General features: G+C 37.9%; 1 protein-coding gene across 8 annotated transcripts in view; it reads left to right on the forward strand.

The window, feature by feature from the left end:
- The window catches only part of FRY (FRY microtubule binding protein), a 441627-nt gene that overhangs the window by 283665 nt on the left and 131070 nt on the right, over nucleotides 1-26892 (forward strand). For all 8 annotated transcript variants that reach the window (XM_053214058.1, XM_053214062.1, XM_027064642.2 and 5 more), the window contains 3 exons: nucleotides 15101-15204; nucleotides 15682-15790; nucleotides 17712-17798. In XM_053214058.1, the coding sequence (XP_053070033.1) occupies nucleotides 15101-15204; nucleotides 15682-15790; nucleotides 17712-17798 (300 nt within the window). The remainder of the gene's footprint in view (nucleotides 1-15100; nucleotides 15205-15681; nucleotides 15791-17711; nucleotides 17799-26892) is intronic.

A 26892-nucleotide genomic window follows, 5' to 3' on the forward strand; every position in this document is an offset into this window, starting at 1 on the left:
GAAGTTGACGGTAGAGATACCTGTGCCATTTGGAGAAATTCAAGACCCCACGAAGCATGAAAGAGGTAGTGATCAGGCCAAGTTAAGGCAATAATATTTTACCTTATGGGTAATAAATTGTTGGAATTCACCATCCCAAGGCTAAAAGATAGAAAAAGACCCTTGATGATTACAGTTGAATAAAATGGTATCACATGTATTTAGAACTAAACCCAGTAGGGATTAAATGAGACCACTGTAAAATGTCATAAATAGGGGTGCTGGGGTGGCTCAGTCGGTGGGGCGTCTGACTTCGGCTCAGGTCATGATCTCGCGGTTTGTGAGTTCAAGCCCCGCGTCGGGCTCTGTGCTGACAGCTCGGAGCCCGGAGCCTGCTTCGGGTTCTGTGCCTCCCTCTCTCTGCTCCTCCCATACTCATGTTCTGTCTGTCTCTCTCTCAAAAATAAATCTTAAAAAACATTTTTTTTAAATGTCATAAATAGACAGAAAATCTTCCAAAACCTCCTCACAAATACTCACTGGGGTGAGAAATACCTGAGGAAAACTACCATGGCTTCAGAAGTATACTTTGTCTCAAATAAGCGTCAGTATTTTATGGATTTAGCGCCAACCATATCATTTTATCAAGACCACCAGACCAAGTCTCCCCCCATTTACCTTTTCTCCTTTTTGCTCCCGGCACGCTTCCGCATCTTGTCTCCCACTTCCCTACACATGCTTAAGTATAATGAACGTACTCTTTGAACCCTACACGTTGAACTTGGTAGCCATCCTTGATGTGTTCTGCAGACGCCAGTCACCAAGGCAGCAGCGTGACATATAGCAGAATAGAAGTGTGTTTGAGCATGAAAAAAATGATGCTTTCAAAGTAAACAAGCTCTCAGATTCAACGCTCATTTAATGTCAGTGCCCTGGTTTATCTTCCGAGTCAGTCTGTCAGAAGCAGGTTGCTTTGGAAACACAAACTTGAAGTCTTTATTTACAGTTGTTAAGTAGGTCAACCCTATATTAGCAATTTACCCTTGTAAAGTGATGGGCAATTTATGGCACCTTCGGACCACAACACTAGCACTCTTGCTTAGTAGTAACCAATACTTTTTTCTTCTGTATATTTTATGGCAGAATCTGAACATATAGAGCAATTAAAAATTGATACATTCTCTTCACATGTGCCATAATATACCGAATTCAGGAAAAAGGAAATACATTTTGAAACTTGATTTAATAATACTTAGTTTTTTTGTTGTGAATCTCCATTTATTACTAGTTCTTTTAACATGTATTATTTATAATAAGTATGTGGATTCATAAAACCTATGTGTTAGTTTCTCATCCTTGAAAATGGATATAATTAGAACAATTTTTTAAATTTTTTTATTTTATGATTAAGAGGTCCAGATTATAAAAACAAAACAAAATCATAAAAGAAACTTTAAAGGTTAAAAAATGTGTTTACTATATAATTAATAACCACAATAACTCTCAGTACTTAGAGATCTGTTATGAGGCAAGCCAATGGCTGGGGGTTTACATACATTGTCTGGTTTCATCATGACAATGTCATTAGCTCCACCTAGCTCTCCCTAATGCTTTCATTGATATTATTTATGTTTTTCTAAATATTTTTCTCCAATAACAATACTTCATCTGAAGAATGGATGGATGAATGAATGAATTAATTAATTAGTTAAAAATGATTCTGGGGCGCCCGGGTGGCTTAGTCGGTTAAGCATCTGGCTTCAGCTCAGGTCATGATCTCGTGGTTCGTGAGTTCTAGCCCCACATTGGGCTCTGTGCTGACAGCTCAGAGCCTGGAGCCTGTTCAGATTCTGTGTCTCCCTCTCTCTCTGCCCCTCCCCCGCTCATGCTCTGTCTCTCTCTCTCTCTCTCTGTCAAAAATAAATAAACATTAAAAAAAATTTTTTTAAATGATTCTTCATTCATCTTAGTCACTGCTCGTGTGAATGAATGAATGAATTAATTAAAAATGATTTACCATTCATCTCAGTCCCTGCTTGTGCTAGGACCTGAATGCATTCATTTTTGTAGTCATTCAGTTGGTCAACAACTTTTTTAAATGTTTATTTATATTTATAAATATATTTATTTTGAGAGAGAGTGAGAGAAAGCAGGGATGGGCAAAGAGAGAGGAGAGAGAGAATCCCAAGCAGGCTCCATGGTCAGCACAGAGCCTATGGGGTCTCGATTCCAGGACTATGAGATCGCGACTTGAGCTAAAATCAAGAGTCAGACACTTAACCAACCGAGCCACCCAGGTGCCCCAACAATTTTTTACAAGTGTGTACCAGGCACTATTCTAAGTGCTGGGAGTAAGTGATGAATAAGACACTAACACTCTCTGACCTCTTAGACCTTGTAATTTAGTGAAGTCAGACAGCAAACAAGTAAACAAATATATAAGAAGAAAAATTCAGAGAGTAGTAACTGCTATAAATAAAATCAAGTAGGATATTGTGACACAATGATACATCAGGAGGAGCAGAAGAGGGAGTGTGCAAGGATTTGTAGACACCGATAGCATATTTGAATGGGCCTTCATATAATATTAAACAAAGTAGAAAAAGTAATGCTTTGAAGACACTGGAACCAGGTTATCTAGGTTCAATCTCTTGATTTCCATTAAGAATCTCAAAAATAGTATGGCTGCCATAAATATATTTGATGAAACGTGTCATTAGAACGTAATGTATATTTGTGTAAGAATCACAATGAAGTTTAAGGAATGCTTTTTTTAAACTTTTCATATAATAGTAAGATAATTAGTGATATCTTTATATATATAAGGATTTCACAGCCCTTGGTAGAATGCATTAAAATGTATGGCACCATTTATTTTAAAACAACTACTATTCTTTTTGTAAATGTCAACTTTAAGTGATATAGTATTGGCTACTTTAAATAATAATTTTGTAGAAGCGTTATTCTGCTTTGATATTAATCTCATTTCTGTAAACTTGAGAAAATCTCTTTTCATCTGTTTCAGATCTGTCCGAGGCACATTTCAAAGTGGGATTTATACATTCTAACAGTGCACATAAACAGGGTTTAAAAATTAGTAATCAGCTGACAAGGATATTACTTTCCATGAGTGCCTTATTTATTCAGATGAGAGAAAATAATCATAAATCTTTGGCTCAGTAGTTTTAAAGCTTATCCTTAAATTACAGCATGTGTGTTCTTTGGGTAATATGGTCATTGATAAGGGAATTATGATCAGAGTATCAAAAGGAAATGCCTGAAAGTAGAAAGGGGTTGACTATCATATGCAAGAGAATACAACAGAAAAAAATAGATTTACTTCAATGGCTCCAGTTGAAGTGGAAGAGAGAACTAGAAGGTATTTGAGTATAACAAGATCAAAAGGTAACTAAAATTACTTATCAATCTCTGTCAATAGAGCTTGACCTTAGCACGCACCGCATCGTCAAGGTGGCCTGTTACAGATGCTGCTTCTCGAAACCTACCTCCAGAAATTCTGATTGAGAATGTCTGAGTGCAGTCAAGAAATTTGCATGTTCATAAAAAGCTCACGTGACTTAGTACCAATGGTCAGCGGGTGGATCTTGACAAATATTGGTCTTTCAAATGACCCTGTCACCAGCCAAGTTGCCAGTGAATTCAATTCTCCCTGCTGGTTACAGTTAACACTGAATTGCTTTAAGTAAAGCAAAAGCAAAATTTAAGGAAAGTGGGCATGATGCGGGGCCAGCTGACATGTCACGTGAAGTGTGTTGGTGACCAGCACTGAGATGAGGGGAAGGGGTACAGGGAAGATCCACTCTGAAGCCTACTAGTTTCTTGGACACTTTTATCTGTGTAACCTCAGAGCCACAATCAATTAATATATTGTTGTTAATGAATTAATGGAGAAGCAGATTACAATGGAAGAAGAGTCCTTTGATCTCGAAGTGGAGATTTTTGATAGCTATCAGTGGTTTGAGACATATGCTAAAATGTTTACATCCTGAAAATATTTATCAAACCCTTATTGTGTTAGCTGCTACTGGAATACAAAAACACTGAGAAGGAAATCCTGTTTTCAGTACAGTACAGTCTAGTAGGTGCCAGCAGCATATTTGAACCATATAATATTAAACAGTATATAAAAATTAATGCTTAGAAGACACTAGAACCAGAGAGTCTAGGTTCAGATTCTAGCACTGCCATTTATTAGCCCTCCTGTGCCTTGATTTCTTCATCTGCCCAATGAGAACAATGACAGTATCTACCTCATATTGTTGTGAAAATTAAAATGAGTTAATAACATATGTAGAGCATTGATAACAATCCCGGCTACAGTAAGCCTCATGTCAGATATACATTCCAGTTTCTAAGAAAATAGTACTTCCTGGAGAAGTCAGTTCCTAATCGCTGCTTGTCATTTACCAGCCTAATGACTCTGAGCAAGTCATTTGGTCTGTCTCAATGATAAAATCCCTCAACTAATGTCATGGTATGTGAAAGTACTTTTTTTTTTCATATTTTTTTAAAGTTTATTTATTTTTGAGAGAGAGACAGAGCATAGCCGGGCAGGGGCAGAGATAGAGGGAGACACAGAATGTGAAGCAGGCTCCAGGCTCTGAGCTGTCAGCACAGAGCCCAATGCAGGGCTCGAACCCATGACCTGTGAGATCATGACCTGAGACGAAGTCGGACACTTAACTGACTGAGCCACCCAGGTGCCTGTGAAAGCACTTTTGCAGTATCAGAATGCCATTACAAGTAGAAGATGTTTAGTAATATCATTGAACCATGTAGATTAATTTCAGCTACATACCAAAGGTTGCCTATTGTATGTAGGTTCTTTGTTTTTAATTGAAGTATATTTGACATACATTGTATTAGTTTCAGGTGTTCAACATAATGGTTCATCATTTGTACACATTGCAAAAGTATCACCGCGTAAGTCTAGTTACCATCTGTCGCAATACAAAGTTACAAAGAAAAATTTTTTTTAAATTTTTTTTGCACATTTATTTATTTTCGAGACAGAGAGAGAGCATGAACGGGGGAGGGTCAGAGAGAGAGGGAGACACAGAATCCGAAGCAGGCTCCAGGCTCTGAGCTGTCAGCACAGAGCCCGACGCGGGGCTCGAACCCGCAAGCTGTGAGATCATGACCTGAGCGAGAGTCGGACGCTCAACCGACTGAGCCACCCAGGCGCCCCCCAAAATTTTTTTTTCTTGTGATAAGAACTTTTCTTATTTTCTTAGCAGCTTTCAAATTTGTAATACAAAGTTACTGACTGCAGTCACCATGCTGTGCATTGCATTACATCCCCATGACTTACTTGTTTTTTAATCACGTTGGTACCTCTTGATGCCCTTCAGCCATTTTGCCCACCCCCACCTCCTTCCCCTCTGGCAACTACCGATTTCTCCTCTGTATCTATGAGTTCTGTTCTGTTTGTTACTTAGTTTTATTTTTTAGATTCCAAATATAAGTGAAATCATATGGTATTTGTCTTTCTCTGTCTGACTGACTTCACTTAGCATAATACCCTCAAAGTTCACCCATGTTATCACAAATGGCGAAGTTTCATTCGTTTTATGGCTAATATTCCACTTTTATCCATTATCTTTATCCATTTATCCATTGATGGACACTCAGGCTGTTTCCATATCTTGGCTATTGTGAAGAATGCTGCAGTAAATAGAGGAGCATATATCTTTTTTAATTAGTGTGTTTGTTTTTCAGATAAATACCCAGAAGGAATTGCTACATCATATGGCAGTTCTATTTTTAATGTTTTGAGGAACTTCCATCCTGTTTTCCATAGTGGCTGCATCAGTTTACATTTCAACCAACAGTGTAGGATGGTTCTCTTTCCTCCACATCCTTGCCAACACTTGTTATTTCTTGTCGTTTTGGTAATAGCCATTTTGACAGGTGTGAGGTGATGATGTCACATTGTAGTTTTGATTTGCATTTCCCTGACAATGCATGGTTTGGGGCATCTTTTCACATACCCGATGGCCATCTGTGTGGTTTGTTTTTTTTTTTTTTTTTTTTTTTTTTTTTTTGGAGATGTGTCTATTCAGATCCTTTGCCCAGTTTTTAATGTGATCGTTTGTATTTTGTTATTGAGCTGTGTGAGTTCTTTATATATTATGGATATTAACCCATTATCAGATATATGATTTGCAAATACCTTCTCCCATTCAGTAAGTTGCCTTTTTATTTTGTTGATGTTTTCCTTTGCTTGTTTGGCAGACACTTTTTAGTTTGATGTTGTTCCATTTGTTTATTTTTGTTTTGTTGCCTTTGCTTTTGGAGTCAGATCCAAAAAATATCACCAAGACCAATGTCTAGCACTTAACTGCCTGTTTTCTTCTAAGAGTTTTGTGATTTCTGGTCTTACATTGAAGTCCTTAATCTACTTTTAGTTAATTTTTGTGTGCATTATAAGATAGTGGTAAAATATAATTCTTTTGCATGTGGCTGTCCAGTTTCCCCACACCATTTATTGAAAAACGTTTTTCTTCTTGTATAATCTTGCCTCCTTTGTTGTAAATTAATTGACCATGTATGCTTGTATTCATTTCTGTGCCCTCTAGTCCATTGATATATGTCTGTTTTTATGTCAATACCATACTATTTTGATTACTATAGCTTTGTGATGTATTTTGAAATCAAGGAGCATAATGCCTCCAGCTTTGTTTTTCTCAAGATTGTTTTCACTGCTTGGGACCTTTTGTGGTACCACACAAATTTTAGGATTGTTATATTTCTATGAAAAATGCCAGTGGAGGGGAGCCTGGGTGGCTCAGTCAGTTAAGCATCTGACTTAGGCTCAGGTCATGATCTCGCTGTTCATGAATTCAAGCCCACATCAGGCTCTGTGCTGACAGTTCAGAGCCCAGAGCCTGCTTCAGATTCTGTGTCTCCCTCTCTCTCTGCCCCTCCCCTGCTTATGCTCTCTCTTTCAAAAATAAATAAACATTAAAAAAAAATGTTTTAATGCATTGGAATTTTGATAGAGATTATACTGAATCTGTAAATTACTTTGGGGTAATATGGAAATTTTTACAATATTAATTATTTTAATCTATGAGCATAGAATATCTTCCCATTTATTTGTGTCTTCTTTAATTTCTTTCATCTATGTCTTATAGTTTTCAGTGTACAAGTCTTTCACATCCTTTGTTAAATTTATTCCTAGGTATTTTATTCTTTTTGATGAAATTGTTAATGGGATTATTTTATTAATTTCACTTTCTGATAGTTTGTTGTTAGTGTCTAAGCATGCAGATTTTTGTACTTTGATTTTGTACCTTGCACCTTTACTGAATTTGTTTATTGTAAGTTTTTTGGTAGAGTCTTTAGGTTTTTCTATGTATTAAATTATGTTGTCTGCAAATAGTGATAGTATTACATTTTCCTTTCCAATTTTGATGACTTTTATTTGTTTTTTTCTGCCTAATTGTTCTGGGTAGGACTTCCAATACTATGTTGAATAAAAGTGGTGAAAGTGAGTGTCTTTGCCTTGTTCCTGATCTTAAAGGAAAAGCTTTCAGTATTTCACCACTGAGTATGATATTCTGTGGGCTTGCAATATATGGCCCCTTATTATTTCGAGGTACATTCCCTCTATACTCAATTTCTTGTGAGTTTTTATCATAAATGGATATTGAATTTATCAAATGCTTTTCTTCATCTATTGGGAAGTCAGAGGATTTTTATCCCTCATTTTGTTAATGTGGCTTATCATGTTGATTGATTTGCAAATGTAGAACCATCTTTCCATCCCTGGAATAAATCCCGTTTGATCATGGTGTATAATCCTTTAAATGTCTTCTTGAATTCAGTTTGCTGATATTTCGTTGAGGATTTTGGCATCTATGTTCATCAGGGATATTGGCCTGTAACTTTCTTTTTTGTTGTTGTTGTGTTCTTGTCTGGTTTTAGTATCAGGGTAATGCTGACATCATAAAATGAGTTTGAGAGTATTCCCTTCTTTTCAAGTTTTTGGAAGAGTTTAAGAAGGATTGATATTAATCCTTCTTTGAAGGTTTGGTAGAATTCACTAGTGAAGCCATCTGGTCCCGGTCTTCTGTTTGTTGGGAGTTTTTTTATTACTGATTCAGTTTCCTTACTAGTAATTGGTCTGTTCAGATTTTTCTATTTATGATTCAGTTTTGGAAGATGATATGTTTCTAGGAATTAATTTAGTTCTTGTATGTTGTCTAAGTGGTTGGCATATAATTGTTCATAATAGTCCTTTATGATCTTCTGTATTTCTTTTGTGTCAGTTGCAATTTCTCCTCTTTATTTTCTTATTCTATTTATTTAAGCCCTCTCTATTTTTCTTTTAGTCTAGCCCAAAAGCTTGTCAATTTTGTTTATCTTTTCAAAGACCCAGCTGTTAGTTTCACTGATCTTCTCTATATCTTTTAATTGCTATCTCATTATTTCCACTCTGATCTTTATTATTTCCTTCCTTCTGATAACTTTGGGCTTTTAGAGTTCTTCTTGTCTAGTTACTTTAGGTTTAAAGTTAGATTGCTTATTTGATATTTCTCTTGTTCCATGAGATAGGCCTATATCGATATAATCTTTCCTCTTAGAACTGCTTTTATTGTATCCATAGATTTTGGTACATTGTATTTCCATTTTTGTTTGTCTCAAGGTATTTTTTTTTAATTTCTTCTTTGATTTCCTCATTGACTCATTAGTTATTCATTAGTATGCTGCTTAATCTCCCCATATTTGTGATTTTTCCAATTTTCTTTTTGTAATTGGTTTTTACCTTCGTACTATGGTTGGAAAAGATGCTTGATATGATTTCAATCCTCTTAGATTTATTTAGACTTGTTTTGTGGACTAACGTATGACCTCTCTTGGCAAATGTTCCACATGCACTTGAGTAGAATTGTGTTTTCTACTGACTTGGGAAAGAATGTTCTGTATACATCTATTAAGTCCATCTAGTGTAATGTACCATTTAAAGTCTAATGTGTGATTTAAAGCCAATATTTCCCTCTTGATTTTCTGCCTAGGTGATCTATCCATTGATGTAAGTGGGGCTTTAAAGTTCCCTACTTACTGTTGTGTTGTTGTCAGTCTCTCCCTTTAGGTTTGTTAATATTCATTTTATACATTTAGGTGCTTGTATGTTGGGTGTATAAATATTTACGGATGTTGTATTTTCTTGTTGGATTGACCCCCTTTGTCATTATGTAATACCCTTCTTTGTCTTTTATTATAGTCTTTATTTTCAAGTTTGTTTTGTCTGATGTCAGGACAGCTACCCCAGCTTTCTTTTGGTTTCTGTTTGCATGGAATCTTGTTCCATCCCTTCACTTTCAGTCTGTATGTGTCCTTACATCTAAAGTGAATCTCTTATAGGCAGCATATATGAGTCTTGGGTTTTTTATCCATTCAACAAACCGATGTCTTTTGATTGGAGCACTTAGTCCATTTACATTTAAAGTAGTTGCTCATAGGTCTGTACTTACTGTTATTTTATTAATTTTTTCTGGCTGTTTGTAGTTTCTCTCTGTTCCCTTCTTTTGCTTTTTACCCTTGCAATTTGATGACTTTCTGTGGTGTTATGCTTAGATTCCTTTCTCATTATCTTTTTAAGTTTATTTATTTTGAGAGAGAGAGTGCAAGTGGGGGATGGGCAGAGAGAGAGGAGAGAGAATCCCAAGCAGGATCCGTGCCGTAAGTGCAGAGACCGATGTGAGGCTCAATCTCACGAACCGTGAAATCATGACCTAAGCCGAGATCAAGAGGCAGAAGCGTAACTGACTGAGCCACCCCAATGCCCCCCATTATCTTTTATGTATCTTTTAGAGGTTTTTGCTTTGTGGTTACCATGAGACTGACATCTAACAGCCTATATATTTAACAGTCTATTTTAAGTTGATAGCAAGTTAAGTTTGAATGCATTCTAAAACTCTGCATTTTTGTGTTTTTGATGTCACATTTTACATCTCTGTGTATCCCTTAAGTAATTAGTATATCATTATTTTACTATGTCTTTTAACATTCATACTAACTGTAAGTGATTAGTCCACTTTTTTTTTTTTTTACTATATATTTACCTTTACCTGTGAGATTTTTACTTTCATGTGTTCGCTTATCACTAATTAGTGTGCCCTTTGTTTTAAGCTTAATGCAGTCTCTTCAACATTTCTTTTAGGGCCAATTCAGTGGTGATGAACTGCTTTAGCTTCTGCTTGTCTGCAGAAATCCTTATCTCTTTTTTAATTCTAAATGATAATCTTGCTGCATATAATATTCTTGTTTGGAAGTTTTTTAGGGAAGTTTTTAGCCATTATTTCTTGAAATAAGTTTTCTGCCCCTTTCTCTCTCTCTCTCTTCCTCCTGGAAGCCCTATATTCTGCTTGATGTTGTCTAATAGGTCCCTCAAGCTATCTTTATTTTTTTTTAATTATTTTTTTCTTTCTGCTTTTCTATTTGGGTGAGTTCTACTGCCCTGTCTCCCAGATCACTGATTCTTCCTTCTGCCTCATCTAGTCTGCTGTTAAACCTTTTTAGTATATTTTTTAGTGCAGTCAGTTGTGTTCTTCAGCTCTGTGACTTCTGTTTGGGACTTTCTGATCTTTTCTTATTTTTCTTCTATGTTGAAATCTTTCTGTGTGCATCCATTCTTCTCCTCAGTTCAGTGAGCATCTTTATGACCATTACTTTAACTCCTTATCGGGCAAATTATGTATCTCCATTTCAGTAAAGTTTTTTTTTTTTTCTCCTGGGTTTTATCTTGTTCTTTTGTTGGGAATATATTCCTCTGTTTCCTCATTTTGCTTGACTCTCTCTGTTTGTTTCTATGTGTTAGGCAAAATAGCTATCTCACCCAGTCTTAAGGGGGTGGCCCTATGTAAGCAATGAACCTTAATATTTGACTTTGCCCTAGTTCTTGGTTGTCTCTGGAACTGTCTCTCTGGTTTTTTAAGACTCATAGTGTCTACAAATGCAAGCCCCTGGCCACCAGAGCCTAAAACTCAAGGGCATCCCCTTGTGTGGGCTGTGCACGCATGCTGGCTTTGGTAGGTCAAGGGGCACAGGGGCGACATTATAGGAGCAACACAAGAGGTGCAAATCCAAAGCAGTGGCATGGGGGATGGGAGTTGCCACTGGTTGGTTAGAGTGAGTGCAAAAATAGTACTTCCCAGTGCCAGCACCAGCAAGGTAGAGAAAGAAGGTAAAAATGTCACCCACCAGCGCCTCCATCCCTAGGCAGAGTCCCAACAGTCTTTTGCCCTTCTAACACGTGCCTTAATATCAGCAACTTTATCTTCTTCACCTATGGTCTAGGCTCTTCTCTAACTGCTGCTTTTTCACTGGGTCCCAGGGAGAGTGAATCTGCATGTGAGCCTTTTAAGAGCAGGAACTCTCTCTTTCCCTACCGCCCTATTGCTCTCGTGGATATAAGCCCTGTTCATTTTCCAAGTGACCCATTTGGGGGCTCATTTCTCTGATGCAGGTCCCAAGGGATGGGGTGGCTAATGTGGAAACAAACTCCATGCTCCTCAGGGAGGAATTCCTTATTCATGAGACCCCTCCCCGTGGTGGGTCACCACTCTGAGGGTAGGATTTTTTTGTCAAGACCATGTATCTGTCTCTCCTACCTGTCCTGACGTGGCTCTTTTACCCTTTGTTGTAAAGTAGCTGTTCAGCTAGTTCTCAGGTTCTTTCCAGAGGGAACTGTTCCATATGTAGCTATAGATTTGTTGTGTCCTTAGGAGGAGGTAAGTTCAGGATGGTTATATGCCACTGTCTCAAACTGCCTCCTTGTATAGGTTCTAGATAAAGACATCTTGCTTATGCATCAAGTTGTTCTGCAACTACTCACAGTCTGCTTTTTTTACATTGATGTTTACTGATAGCCTGTTGTATGGCAGTCATTGAGGACACAAAAATGAACAAACCAAAATTCTGGAGTTCACATTTTGCTAAGAAATGTAAAGGGGTAGGACAACATTCTGGAAGCAGAGAGTAGAGGCACTTGGCAGTCTCTCTGCAGGGGGTGGGGGGGCAGGGGAGGAGAAATAGTTGTTGTAATAGTAGAGGATTTAACGGAGGCGATAACACCTAACTGAATCTCGCCAGGGAATAGAAGTTTTCCAAATAGACCAGGGGTAGGAAGGCATTTGAGGCATTTAGGAAATTGCAGAAGGGATATAATGACATGGGGAGCACCAAACCTAGGAGGTAGTAATGGGGGAGCCAGATTGCCAAAGCCCCCCTCATATACCACATCACGGAACAGAGACGTCCAGGAGGTGATTAGAAGTCCCTTAAGGAAGGGGATGCCTGGGTGGCTCAGTCGCTTAAGTGTCTGACTCCTGATTTCAGCGCAGGTTGTGATCTCACAGCTCATGAGTTTGAGTCCCAGATTGGGCTCTGTGTGGTGTCAGCAAGAAGGCTGCTTGGAATCCTCTTTGCCCCTCCTCTGCTTATATGCGCGCTCTCTCTCTCTCTCTCTCTCCCCCTCCTCTCTCCCTCTCTCTCAAAATAAATAAGTAAACTTCAAAAAAAAATTAAAAATTTTAAAAATCTAGAAAAACACAGTAACCCCAATTTTTTTTTTTTAAACGTTTATTTGTTTTTGAGACAGAGAGAGACAGAGCATGAACGGGGGAGGGGCAGAGAGAGAGGGAGACACAGAATCGGAAGGAGGCTCCAGGCTCTGAGCCATCAGCCCAGAGCCCGACACGGGGCTCGAACTCACGGACCATGAGATCGTGACCTGAGTTGAAGTCGGACGCTAAACTGACTGAGCCACCCAGGCGCCCCAACCCCAATTTTTTAATGATGGAATATTTTAAATGCAACTTTACAGTTTAGTCGTTTACATAAAGTTTCTTTATGTAGCCAAACAGGCAAATCAAACAAGCAAAAAATTGTCCTTTGTATATAAATGTATGCTTTTAAAAAGTTGGGGCCTTAAAAAAAAGTCAGAGCCTTTTTTTCCCTAGAGCTAGAAAAGTTCCAGTTAGTTAACATACAGTGTAATATTAGTTTCAGGTGTATAATCTAGTAATAAAACACATGTTAAACTGAAAATAATGTGGTATTAGCACATGAATGAACAGACTAATAAAATTCTAAAAACAGACCTAAATGCATGTAGAAATTTAGAATTTTATAATAATGATCACACCAAAAATTTGACATAAGAAATCCACTTTTCCTAAATCTAAAAAACTACTCTCTATAGTCTTTTCCATAAAATTTATTTACATAAATAGCCTAAAAATAAACTTTATGTCTAAACACTTATGAATTCTACAAAAATCAGTACCAAATTATCTACACTAAGAATAAAACAGCTAGGACAATTATGACAAGATAAATAAATAAGGGAAGAGAAGTAACGTAAGAGCAAAAAACTTGTAAGACAGTTAAAAGTGACATTTAAACACGGTTTAGGAAACATTTATCGACCCCTTGAAGAATGGCAGGAATTCTAATAGATATTACAGTAAATAATGCCCCTTCCTTTCCGACATCTAAACAAGACCATTTGCTAGAGGTTGTTTGAAGGTCAGAAGACATTCAGGACAGAATAATTAGCTTTAATGGTATGGGATTGAGGACCCTGGGGAGGAACAGAGAAGCCTGCACAAAAGAGGGGATGTTCAAGTTGACTGTGAAGGAGTAGGGTTCACCTGATAGAAAAGAAGGAGGCAGGGGCAAGGGGTGAAGGAACCCACTCTTGACCTGGAAATGGAATGAACATGGCCTGGCCACAGTTGAGGAAGCTTGTGGGGGAAAAGCAGGATGGAGGCAGAAAAGGTAGATTAGAGCTACATATTGACTGGTCAGTTATGCCATGCCAAGAAATGTTACCTGGATCCTACAGGCATCAGGGAAACTATCCAGTGCATGATTTTTAAATCAAGAGGAATATGATTAGATTAAGACAGGACAGTGAGGAAAGAATTCGTTGCTTCCTCTCTGGCCTGTTATTACCCAGAAGCCAGCAGCTCTGTCACAGTTGGTCTCCTGCCTCTGTTCCTTTCCCCACAGTGTGGGGACTTCTTCCGTGGTCTCCTTGATCTTAGTGGCTTCCTGTCACCATCAGGAGAACCCTGGTCCCCTTTGTTAACCTGGCATGCAGGGTCCCACACATCACCCTTGCCTTCCTCATAACCCTCATCAGCCCCTGCTCCTTCATCTGGCCCTAGGCACTGGAATACAAACTATTGCCAGGGTGTGAGACATGACCGGTCTTCTTCAGCTCTCTTAGCTTCCACACGCTCTCCCTTCCCATCATCCTTTTACACCGTGCAAAGTTTCATATTGTGCCAAGCACAGTACCTGGCCCACTGTAGCCAACCAAATGTTTGTTGAATGAACACATGAGTAAATGATTGGATTAAAGTTCCTCTGAGTTTTCATGTGCCCCTGAAAATTTTTCCTGACTTTCCTTGAGCTTGCCATAGCTTGTCTTTCTTTCTGTTTTCATTCTTTAGCTCCTGTGCCTACCAGTTTTTTCTACTGCCTTAGAGTTGATTGCTTTTTATCCATCTCCCATCCCCCAGAGGTTGTAAACAACTTAGGGAAAGGGATTATCTTTTATCTCTATATCCCATGTTCTAACACAGTGCCTAGTACACATTCATCTCAATAAATGTTGGTGGGTAATTAGATTCAGGCAGTGGGGGGGTGGGTAGGGAACTTGGGGAATCAAAACAAAAACAATGTTTACAAGGGCATAATCAACACTAGAAAGAAGAGATTAATTATTCTCTTAGTGCTAGAGAATACAGGTTCCCTAGGGCTGGAGGAAGAAGGCAATTTCAAGTATTCACCTTGGCAAAAGAGAGAATGACATGACTTCCCCCGGAACCACTCTGCCCTGCCCTCATGGCTATTTGGATCCCTCCTCATAGATTATTTACACAATGGACACCCGGACGCAAATACTCCATAAATCCCAGATGATGCAGTGCCTTGTAGGGGCCCTGCATTTCTAAGCCATTCAGAAAAGAATAATCTCCATACATTTCATACAGTACCATTTAATCTTTTTTTTTTTTTTTACCACCTAATATTAATTAAATCTTAAATCTAATGCTATCTTACATCCTGGTTTCTGTTGCAGAATAAAGACCCCAAGATGGCTCGGGTTGCACTGGAATCTCTATACAGATTACTCTGGGTTTACATGATTCGAATTAAATGTGAAAGCAACACAGCTACTCAGAGGTAAGGATCTGGTTTAGGTTAATGGTAACTACCTCACTGAGTTAATGGTAACCATTACTCAGCCGATAAAGAGGGTGTTTTGTTTTCCTGCTACCTGTATTAACCAAAGTAAAAACTATTCAAAGTTGACACTTTCTAAAAGATCTAAGTCCTAAGGACATTTTCAGTCTTTGCTTAGTCAGTAGCTCAGCAGCCATTGCAGAAACTTTGGCTTCTACTAGGACGGCAAGCTTCCACGGCCAAGGTTGCATTCACCATGTTAACAAAGCACATGGCTATGATCTTCCAACTGCCCTTAGTTTTGCAGAAAAACTTGATAGAGTAATTATGCTGATGAAAAAGGGATGAAGTGGTTTGTTTTCTTTTTCTGAATTCTCTCTGATACTTAGATAAGATGAAACATCTGCCATTTTCACTTACAGAACTGGAGCTCAGCCAATCTTGCTTGTGTTCTCTTTTTTTCTCCCTGTCTTTCAGCCGTCTTATAACCATCATCACAACACTTTTCCCCAAAGGGTCCCGTGGTGTGGTGCCAAGGGATATGCCTCTGAACATCTTTGTGAAAATCATCCAGTTCATTGCCCAGGTAATGGAGAAGCTTCTGGTAGTGGGAATGATCTAACTGCCTTCAAGTAGCCAGTCTCCTTCCTAGCAAGTGCTACCAGGTGAAAAGTCTGAAGTAATAGCTTATGTGGAAAGACTTTGCAGGATGGTGTTGTCAGTGTTTTCACACGTAGCTTTTTTTTTTTTTCTTCAAAACAAATAGTGCCATGGGTACGTCAGGTGTTTTCAGCGTCTGTCACATGAAGGAGCGGAGAGAGTTTAAGTGACTCATCCAAGGCCATAGAACCTATTAGTAAAAGGGCCTCTTGACTCCCAGTCCCTGTTTTGTCCCGATGCTCTGCTCTGGATTCTGCAAGTCAGGAGGAAGCCAAGAGTCTGGTGTTTGGAGGAAATCAAAAGATTGCTTTGTGCAATTTGAGGAGTAAAGAAAAATGCTCTTTCACCCCGTGAGAAAGAAGCATGAATAGGAATATTAGAATTTATCAAGTACTTACTCTTTGCCAGGAACTTTTTTTTTTAATTTTTTAATGTTTATTTATTTTTGAGAGAGAGAGAGAGAGAGAGAGAGACAGAGCATGAGCATGAGCAGGGAAGGGGCAGAGACAGACAAAAACACAGAATCCAAAGGAGGCTCCAGGCTCTGAGCAGTCAGCACAAAGCCTGATGGGGGGCTTGCACTCAGGAGCCATGAGATATGACCTGAGCTGAAGTCAGATGCTTCACCAACTGAGCCACCCAGGCGCCCCTGCCAGGAACTTTTCTAAGAACTTACAGGTACTAATTTCCTTAAAAACTGGGTCCAATAATGGTAAACATAGATCTTAGTATTTAGTTTACTATTTAGACCCAAGATTTTTACTTTTTAAATCACACTTTGTGGGTAAATGGTTATATCCCAACTTCGACTTCCTCGTGACTTACAGAACAATGTGAAAAGATAATTATCCCAGTTCAGCCTCTGCTACAAGCCAGCTCTATACCCTTAAACAAGTCAGAGAGCATCTTTCTTCTGTGTCTTGAACTGTAAAATGAACTGTAAAACGTGGAGGGAAATGCTCGCCCAGTGTACTTCAGAATGCTGTGTGGATAAAGGGAAATTATAGGCATGAAAATACTATTAGTACAATTGACATTGACATAAAGATGTAAGGGTCAGTCGTTACTTCATAGACTAGTAATGTATAATATCTCTCTATGTGTTCGGATAATGAGATGCCTCTGTCATATTTGCTCTTAGGGAAAAGACGTTTCTTGCTTTTTGGGCAGATGAATTAATGTGATTTTTCTGCATATAGTTATCACGTGCCTGAGAATGTGTTTTGCTTATTCCAGAATATTGTTTAAAATGAACCAGTCATATCATAGCAGCCACTGTCTCAAACCATCAGAATCTGGCTTCTGCTTTCTCACTTACGTAATCATAGTATGTCTTATTTGTTGATTGTTCATTTCGCTTTCAGACATTGTCCATTATAATATGAGCCCAAGGATTTGAAACGTTAGAGAATAGGAGAAGATGGTCATTTTGCAGTGGTATTTTTAAACATATATTTTAAACTGAGTTTCAAGAGGTGATCAGCATTTGCTTTACAAGCAGAAAGTGTTGAGACTGTATTTAAGCTCAGACATTCCAAGTGTTTTGGTTTTTCATTTGGGGGATTTGTTTTTTGCTTTTTGTTTTCTCATTAGTCATTCCAGGCTTTAGGGGCTAAATTCCACATTTTACATAACAAAAGCATCTCTGTACATCACATGAAAATGGGCAGCTTCACCCAAGGCTCTAAGGGGCATGGTCTTCCTTCAGGGATTCTCTTGATGCATAAAACTGAACAGCATCTTGCTTCTTGTAGCAACCACCTGTTGGTGGCCTAAAATGAAAATAGACACTTCACACTGAATTTGTATTTTAAAATCTTTGTTTTGTTGTCTCTTTTCCACTACAGGAACGCTTAGATTTTGCCATGAAAGAAATTATTTTTGATTTTCTCTGTGTGGGAAAACCAGCAAAAGCTTTCAGCCTCAACCCAGAGGTATGAATGAAATGATCCTTTTATGTACCTCTAACCGAGCCGTACCTTTTCTTTGCGACTTTGGGGAATAGGGCGAAGGCCATTTTCTTGAAAAGTCTTCTGTTTCTTTCTGTCCGTGTTTATTTGACTAACAATCATAGATGATGGAATTTCAGGAGTCAGGTTTTGGGTGAACAGACTTAGGATGAAAGCAAGTTTATGTGCCACCATATTCTGTGCTCGGATGATAGAGCAAACCTTGCCCCAAAAGATAATTTGCCACTACAGGTCACGGTGTTTTCTTTTAGACAAGTCAGTACTTATAGCTGTTTTGATGCAGATGAACAAGTTGAGTCCTGGGAAGTGTTCAAACAGAGAAGAATGAACGCATGTGATAATAAAATACTAGAATCGAATGAAATCGAGTGATGTATGGATCTATGTTTCTGTGGCAGCGTCACAACTCAAGGACCAGGCAGATCCTGAAAGTGATGGGCACAACACATGGTTGGAGTGACCTATGCAAATGAGAAGCACATCCCAGTTTAAACTTTAAGAACACTGGTGGCCAACAGAACTGTGCCTGGCAGGGTGCCTCTTTGCAGTCTTTTCCCTATGATACTGTAGGAAGAATGCTAAACCAGAAGGCAACAGTATTGGATTTGCCCCTTGACACAGGCCTTACCACTTAAACTAGCTCTAAGACATTTATCTCTGAGCTTCAGCTTTTTTTGCCAGGAAAATGGACAAAATACTTTTCTAGATCACTCATAGAATAATTGTGATACTGTGACATTACAAGCTCTTAAGCAACAAGACAAAACCAAAAAAAAAAAAAAAAAAAAAAAAAAACAACCCACCATAGAAGTTTTTTTAAAAAAGAATGTTCATATCATCACTGTACTATTTTGTCTGGCTCCTTCATTCTGTCAGTAAGGACAGAGGCTCGAAATCAGCACCTGGTTAATAGCAAAAGGAACCACATCTCCTGGTTCCACAGCCTGTATTCTCTTCTTTGTGCTAAGGTTGCCATGTGTCTAGGGACAGCTGGAGAAGCCCCAAAATGGGAGTTTTTGTCTTGTGTCTAATGACATCACAGTCTTCTGGAATGGCTACAGCCAGGGTCAAGGGAAGAGGGACAGAGTTGATGCCAATCCAGAACATTTGGGCTAGAATGGGGCCCAGAACCCTAGGTAAAGAGTCTTCTCCTGCTGGGAAGTTTCTCAAAATATTTTTCACTTCTCAGGGGTCATGGCTTTAACAGCCCTCAGAATTACCAGGTTATTAGTCTAAAAAGAACTTACTGAAAGCTACCATCATCATCACCATGTATAAAATTTACCCTTTATTCTTTCCTCAGACTCCTCAGTCAATGAATAATTGGTTAACCTCTTTGTGCAGAACAATTGGAATTATGGGGTTTTTAATTTTTAAAACTACAAAAAGACATTTGAGTATCTTCTTCCATTTCTCCTGAGCTTATGTGGTTATGGAAGAGTTTATCACTAGTTGGTGATTAGAAGCTTAAAGGCATATCTGTGATCTCACTCAAGAGCACACACAAGGATGAGGATAGTCTATAAAGTAGATGTCACACTTGATAAAATATGTTGTAGGTCACAGTTGCCCAAGAAACATATTCAAATTGTGTCTTAAATCATATTTTGGAAATAGCTTGTGGAACAGTGCCTAGAGATGTAAATGATTATCTTACTACGAAGTTTATAGTGCATCACCACTCAACAGTCCAATAATTTCCAGATAAGTGTCCCATTTTAGTTCAGACTGAGATGGCTTCTATATGCATCTTCATCATCATGAGAACTTACTCATCTGTGAGAAGTTTCTAGGTCATCCATTTCTCTAATTTTTGTCATGACCTGAAATAACATGTAACTGGATGTCCTAGCCAGCACCAGAGACAAAAAGAAGAAATAAAAGGCATAAGGATTGGAAATGAAGAAACAAAACTCTTTTTATTCACAGACAACATGATTGCATATGTAGAAACTGCCAAAGACTCTACAGAAAATCGGCTTGGCTAATACATTATTTTAGACAGTTTGTAGGATAGGGGTGCCTGAGTGGCTCAGTCAATTGAGCGTCGAACTTTGGCTCAGGTCATGATCTTGCCATTCATGGGTTCAGGCCCTGCATTGAGCTCTGTGTGGACAGTTCAGAGCCTGGAGCCTGCTTCAGAGTCTGTGTCTCCCTCTCTCTCTGCCCCACCCCAACTTACGCTCTGTCTCTCTCTGCCTCTCAAAAATAAAAATAATTTTAAAAAAATTTTAGAAAGTTTGTAGGATACAAGATAAATATAGAGGGGCACCTGGCTGGTTCATTTGGTAGAGCTTGAGATTCTTCATCTCAGGGCCATGAGTTCAAGCCCCGAGTTGGGAAGGAGCCTACTTAAAAAAAAAAAAAACATAAATATATAAAATCAATGTATTTCTATATTATGGTAATGAACAATTAGAAACCGAACAATGTTACCTCTGGGACACAGCAAAGGCAGTCATAAGAGGGAAGTATATAGCAATCCAGGCCTTCCTAAAGAAGGAAGAAAGGACTCAGATATACAACCTAACCTTATACCTTAAAGAACAGCCAAAACCAAAACCAGCAGAAGACAGGAAATTATATAGATTAGAGCAGAAATCAATGCTATTGAAACCAAAAATATCAGTAGAACAGATCAATGAAACCAGAAGCTGGTTCTTCGAAAGAATTAACAAAATTGATAAACCATTAGCCAGTTTGATCAAAAAGAAAAAGGAAAGGACCCAAATAAATAAAATCAAGAATGAAAGAGGAGAGATCACAACCAACACAGTAGAAATAAAAACAATAATAAGAGAATATTATGAGCAATTATACGCCAATAAAATGGGCAATCTGGAAGAAATGGACAAATTCCTAGAAACATATACACTACCAAAACTGAAACAAGAAGACATGGAAAATTTGAACAGACCCATAACCAGTAAAGAAGTCGAATTAGTAATCAAAAATCTCCAAAAAATAAGAGTGCAAGGCCAGATGGCTTTCCAGGGGAATTCTACCAAACATTTAAGGAAGAGTTAACACCTATTCTCTTGAAGCTGTTCCAAAAAATAGAAATGGAAGGAAAACTTCCAAACTCTTTCTATGAAGCCAGCATGACCTTGATTCCAAAACCAGAGACCCCACTAAAAAGGAGAACTATAGACCAATTTCCCTGAGGAACATGGTTGCAAAAATCCTCAACAAGATTATTAGCCAACCAGATCCAACAATACATTAAAAAAATTATTCACCACGACCAAGTGGGATTTATACCTGGGATGTAAGCCTGGTTCAATATCCACAAAACAATTAATGTGCTTCATCACATCAATGAAAGAAAGGACAAGAACCACATGATCCTCTCCATAGATGCAGAAAAAGCATTTGACAAAATACAGCATCTTTTCTTGATAAAAAGCCTCAAGAAAGTAGGGATAGAAGGATCATACCTCAAGATCATAAAAGCCATATATGAACGACCAAACGCTGATATCTTCAATGGGGAAAAACTGAGAGATATCCCCCTCAGGTCAGGAACAAGACAGGGATGTCCACTCTCACCACTGTCATTCAACATAGTATTGGAAGTCTTAGCCTCAGCAATCAGACAACACAAAGAAATAAAAGGCATCCAAATCGGCCAGGAGGAGGTCAAACTTTCACTCTTCACAGATGACATGATACTCTATATGAAAAACCCAAAAGATTCCACCAAAAAACTACTAGAACTGATCCATGGATTCAGAAAAGTTGCAGGATATAAAATCAATGCACAGAAATTGGTTGCATTCCTATACACCAACAATGAAGCAACAGAAAGAGAAATCAAGGAATCGATCCCATTTACAATTGCACCAAAAACCATAAAATACCTAGGAATAAATCTAACCAAACAGGTGAAAAATCTATACACTGAAAACTATAGAAACCTAATGAAAGAAACTGAAAAAGACACAAAAAAAATGGAAAAAGATTCCATGCTCCTGGATAGAAAGAACAAATATTGTTAAAATGTCGATATTACCCAAAGCAATCTACATAGTCAATGCAATCCCTATCAAAATAACACCAGCATTTTTCACGGAGCTAGAACAAACAATCCTAAAATTTGTACGGAACAAGAAAAGATCCTGAATAGCCAAAGCAATCTTGAAAAAGAAAACCAAAGCAGGAGGCATCACAATCCCAGACTTCAAGCTGTATTACAAAGCTGTAATCATCAAGACATGATGGTACTGGCACAAAAACAGACACTCAGATCAATGGAACAGAATAGAGAACCCAGAAATGGACCCACAAACGTATGGCCAGCTAATCTTTGACAAAGCAGGAAAGAATATCCAATGAAATAAGGACAGTCTCTTCAGCAAGTGGTGCTGGGAAAACTGGACAGCGACATGCAGAAAAATGAACCTGGACCACTTTCTTACCCCATACGCAAAATAAAGTCAAAATGGATGAAAGACCTAAATGTAAAACAGGAAGCCATCAAAATCCTCGAGGAGAAAGCAGGCAAAAACCTCTTTGATCTTGGCCGCAGCAACTTCTTACTCAACATGTCTCCAGAGGCAAGGAAAACAAAAGCAAAACTGAACTATTGGGACCTCATCAAAATAAAAAGCTTCTGCACAGTGAAGGAAACAATCAGCAAAACTAAAAGGCAACTAACAGAATGGGAGAAGATATTTTCAAATGACATATCAGATAAAGGGCTAGTATCCAAAATCTATAAAGACTTAACAAACACAACACCCAGAAAACAAATAATCCAGTGAAGAAATGGGCAAAAGATAGGAATAGACACTTCTCCAAAGAAGACATCCAGATGGCCAACCGACACATGAAAAAATGCTCAGCTTCACTCATCATCAGGGAAATACAAATCAAAACCACAATGAGATACCACCTTACACCTGTCAGAATGGCTCGCATTAACAACACAGGCAACAGCAGATGTTGGTGAGGATGCGGAGAAAGAGGATCTCTTTGGCACTGCTGGTGGGAATGCGAGCTGGTGCAGCCACTCTGGAAAACAGTATGGAGGTTCCTCAAAAAATTAAAAATAGAACTACCCTGTGACCCAACAATTGCACACTAGGTGTTTATCCAAGGGATACAGGTATGCTGTTTTGAAGGGGGGCATGCACCCCAATGTTTATAGCAGCACTATCAACAGTAGCCAAAGTATGGAAAGAGCCCAAATGTCCATCGATGGATGAATGGATAAAGAAGATGTGGTATATATATACAATGGAGTATTACTCGGCAATCAAAAAGAATGAAATCTTGCCATTTGCAACTACGTGGATGGAACTAGAGGGTATTATGCTAAGTGAAATTAGAGAAAGAAAAATATCATATGACTTCATTCATATGGGGACTTTAAGACACAGAACAGATGAACAAAAGGGAAGGGAAGCAAAAATAATATAAAAACAGGGAGGAGGACAACATAAGAGACTCTTAAATATGGAGAACAAACAGAGAGTTACTGGAGGGGTTGTGGGAGACGGGATGGGCTAAGTGGGTAAGGAATCTACTCCTGAAATCATTATTGTACTATATCCTAACTAACTTGGATGTAAATTAAAAAAAGAAAAAAAAAGAAATTGAACAATTTATCACAGCAATGAAAACAAAGTACTTAGCACTAAAGCTAACAATTATATATAAGATTTGTGTACTGAAAAGTAAAAGATGTTGAGGAAAATCATAGACAACCCAAATAAACAGAGAGAAATACTATTTGTGGACTGAAAGATTTAAGACTATAAAAAGGTCAGTTGTCCCCAAATTAATCTATATATGTTAAACGATAATCCCATTAATAATCCCAGTTAAAATCCTTATAGGATTTTCTATAGAAATCAACAAACTTATTCTAAAATTTATACGGAAAGTATAAGGAATTAGAATAACCAACATAATGCTGAAAAAGAAGAAGAAAAATTGGAGGACTAGTATATCCTGATTTCCAAACATACTGAAAAGCTACAATAGCGTAGTACTGGCAGAAAAGTGATTTTAAAGACTAATGGAACAGAAAAGAGACTCCAAAAATAGACCCACATATATATGGCCACTTTATTTTCAACAACATTTTCAAGTTATTTCCATGGATAAAGGGTAGCCTTTTCAATGAATGGTGCTGAACAATTGGACATCCACTTGCAAAATAATGAAGTTCAATCCATAATTTGCACAGTAAGCAAAAATTAAGTCAAAATGTATTGCAAACCTAAGTGTAAAATCCAACATTATAAATCTTCCAGCAGAAAACATACGATAAAATCTTTGTAATCTTTGAGTGGACAAAAATGTCTTAGGGCACAAAAATCATGAATTACAAAAAAAAAAATTGGTAAATCAAACATCATCATAATAAAAATGTGTCTGCACTTTAAGAGAGACTATTAATAAAGCATAGAGTAGCTGACTGGGAAGAAACTATTTGCAAAACATATCGATAAAGCACTTGTATCTAGGATATAAAGAACTCTCACAGCTCAACAGTAAGAACTCCATTTTTTAAATGGGCAAAATGAACAGCCTCTTCCCCAAAGAAGACATACAAATGACCAATAAACCTATGAAAAGATGTTCAACATCATTAGTCATGAGGGAAATGCAAGTTAAAACCACACTGAGACGTGCTGAGAAGGATGTTGAGCACCTGGAACTTGATACTACTTTGGTGAGAACACAAAAAGTCACCACCATTTTAGAGAACAGTTCGGCAATTTCCTTTAAATTTAAACATACGCTTACTGTATGATCCACCATTTCTACTCCAAGGTATTTATCCAAGAGAAATTAAAGCTCCAAAAGTTCCAAAAAGGTTTCTATGAATATTTATTCATAGAATAAACATTTTTAAATGAGGACATACTAGTCCTCCAATTTTTTTCTTCTTTTTCAGCATTCTGTTGGTTATTCTCATTCCTTATACTTTCCCTATAAATTTTAGAATAAGCTTTATTGATATAACTAAAAACAGGAAAGTAACTCATGTTCAACACCTAGTGAGTGGCTGAACAAGTTGTGTGCATCATCAATGTAGTGGAATACTATTCAGCAATGAAAACAAACAAAGGAACAAATGACTTCTATTGCAACAACGTCTCAAAAGCTTGATGCTATGTCAAAGAAGCAAGACACAAAAGACTATGTACTGTTCCATTCCATTCTGGAAAAGGTGAGATACTAGAAGGCAGAAATTAGACAATGACTGTCAGAGGCTGGGATGGAAAGTGGACTGACTCTAAAGAGGCATGAGGGAACTTTTGGGGATGATGGAAATAACTTTATATCTTGAATGTGATGACAGTTACCTGACTGTATAAGTTTCTCAAAACTCAAAGAACTGTGCAACTGTGTATGTTTTACTCTATGCAAATTATGTCTCTATAAACCTGGCTTTAAAAAAATCAAGTGTAGATTCAAACCTAAGAATATATAATTACCAGCAGGAACTTTTCAGGCATTAATCCTTACCATAGCCCTGCGTGATCACTGGGTATCACTATCTTCATTTTATAGAAAGGAAGCTGAGACTTGGACTTAGAAGAGTTAAATAATTTCCTAAGAGTAGACAAATAATAAAATGGAGAGGTACAATGCAAAACTATATAAAATACAAAAAGAAATTGTGAAGCTAAATTGAAAATATATGTCCCAGTGTTATCCAGAAGGAAGGAAAACTCAGAGAACTGGCCAGGGCAGTTCATGAATTGGATATACCACTTGCAAATAACAGACTTGGCCAGTGACAGCAATCCACAGTTATTCAATTTGCATTGCATTTCCCGAATTGAACATTCCACTTCCTCACCCAAAACATTACTATGTCTTGAGGAAGATACATAAGCCTAGAATACATGTCATGAACTACTAAAATGAATGGGGAAATGAATGGACTTTTAATACACAGTTAAATCTTTTAAAGTTAATACTGTTTCCTTCTAGAAACTGGAGACAGAATATTATTGAAGGCTATAAAATCATAAAGTACACATTGGATCAGCACCAATGAGCCAGAAAATTGTTCACCAAATCCTGGTTAAAATATCAGTGTCCCTTGAAGCTTGAATGGTTTCAAAATGAAAAGAAGTCTGTATTGTTTTTTTGTTATAGGATGTAATCTTGTATCACAGAATAGGCAACTGGGGCAAACTTGACTTGGGTATAGCTTCCCACCTACTTCTTGTATGGCCTCAGTTTCTTCACCTGAAAAATAGGAATAATTACACTTTCCTTGTCTGGCTGTTTTTGAAATGAGAACTAATGAGCAGTTCCGGATAGATTTTGGCGGCTCAGTAAATTCTAACTAGAGTATCGTTGTTGGTAGCAATAATTATTATTTTCTGCTGTTAGGTAGTAGCCTGCTTTGGAAACATTACTTCATGCAATGTGTATTCTTGTATTACTTCATGAAAATTTGAATATAAACGCATCACACATGGCCGTTAAGGAAGTACAGATGTTTTAGTACTTTCTGACCTTTTAAGATATTGCTACTAGTAGCAACCATCTCTCAGTCATCTTTCAGAGCCACTATTATGCCTTACCTGAGTCTGAGGATGATAAAGATCTGGCCCCGAATGGCATTTCTTCTTATAAGCCCATGTGTTTTTTATCAGTAACAAGTTCAGTGGCATTGAACTTTTAAAATTTATTTTCAAACTTGCCAGTCTTTTTGAATCAAGAGTCATCAACCTGCAATTCAGAGCAGACCATTTTTATTTTGTGATTCACATTTGTAACTCCTGTTTGTTTTCATTCAGTCTTTGTGAATTAACACACAGGGCATCTCTCTCCCTCAGGAGACCTATGAGCCCTTTATTTACCTCAGTTTCCCTTAGTTGCAGCTGCTCCCGAGGAAGAAGGCCTTTCCCTTTGAGGTTCACCAGGATTCCCCAAACAGGATGAGCATGACCCTCTCAAACGTACCCTCCACATAGGGTGAAAATCTTTCTGGTTGTCTTCCTCTGCTGTGCCAACAAATAGTGACAGAAACTCAATTTAACGTTCATAGGTTTGGCCTAAATTCTTGTGCCTTTTAAATTACTTT

Source organism: Acinonyx jubatus, chromosome A1, assembly GCF_027475565.1.
Source record: "Acinonyx jubatus isolate Ajub_Pintada_27869175 chromosome A1, VMU_Ajub_asm_v1.0, whole genome shotgun sequence".
NCBI lineage: Eukaryota > Metazoa > Chordata > Mammalia > Carnivora > Felidae > Acinonyx > Acinonyx jubatus.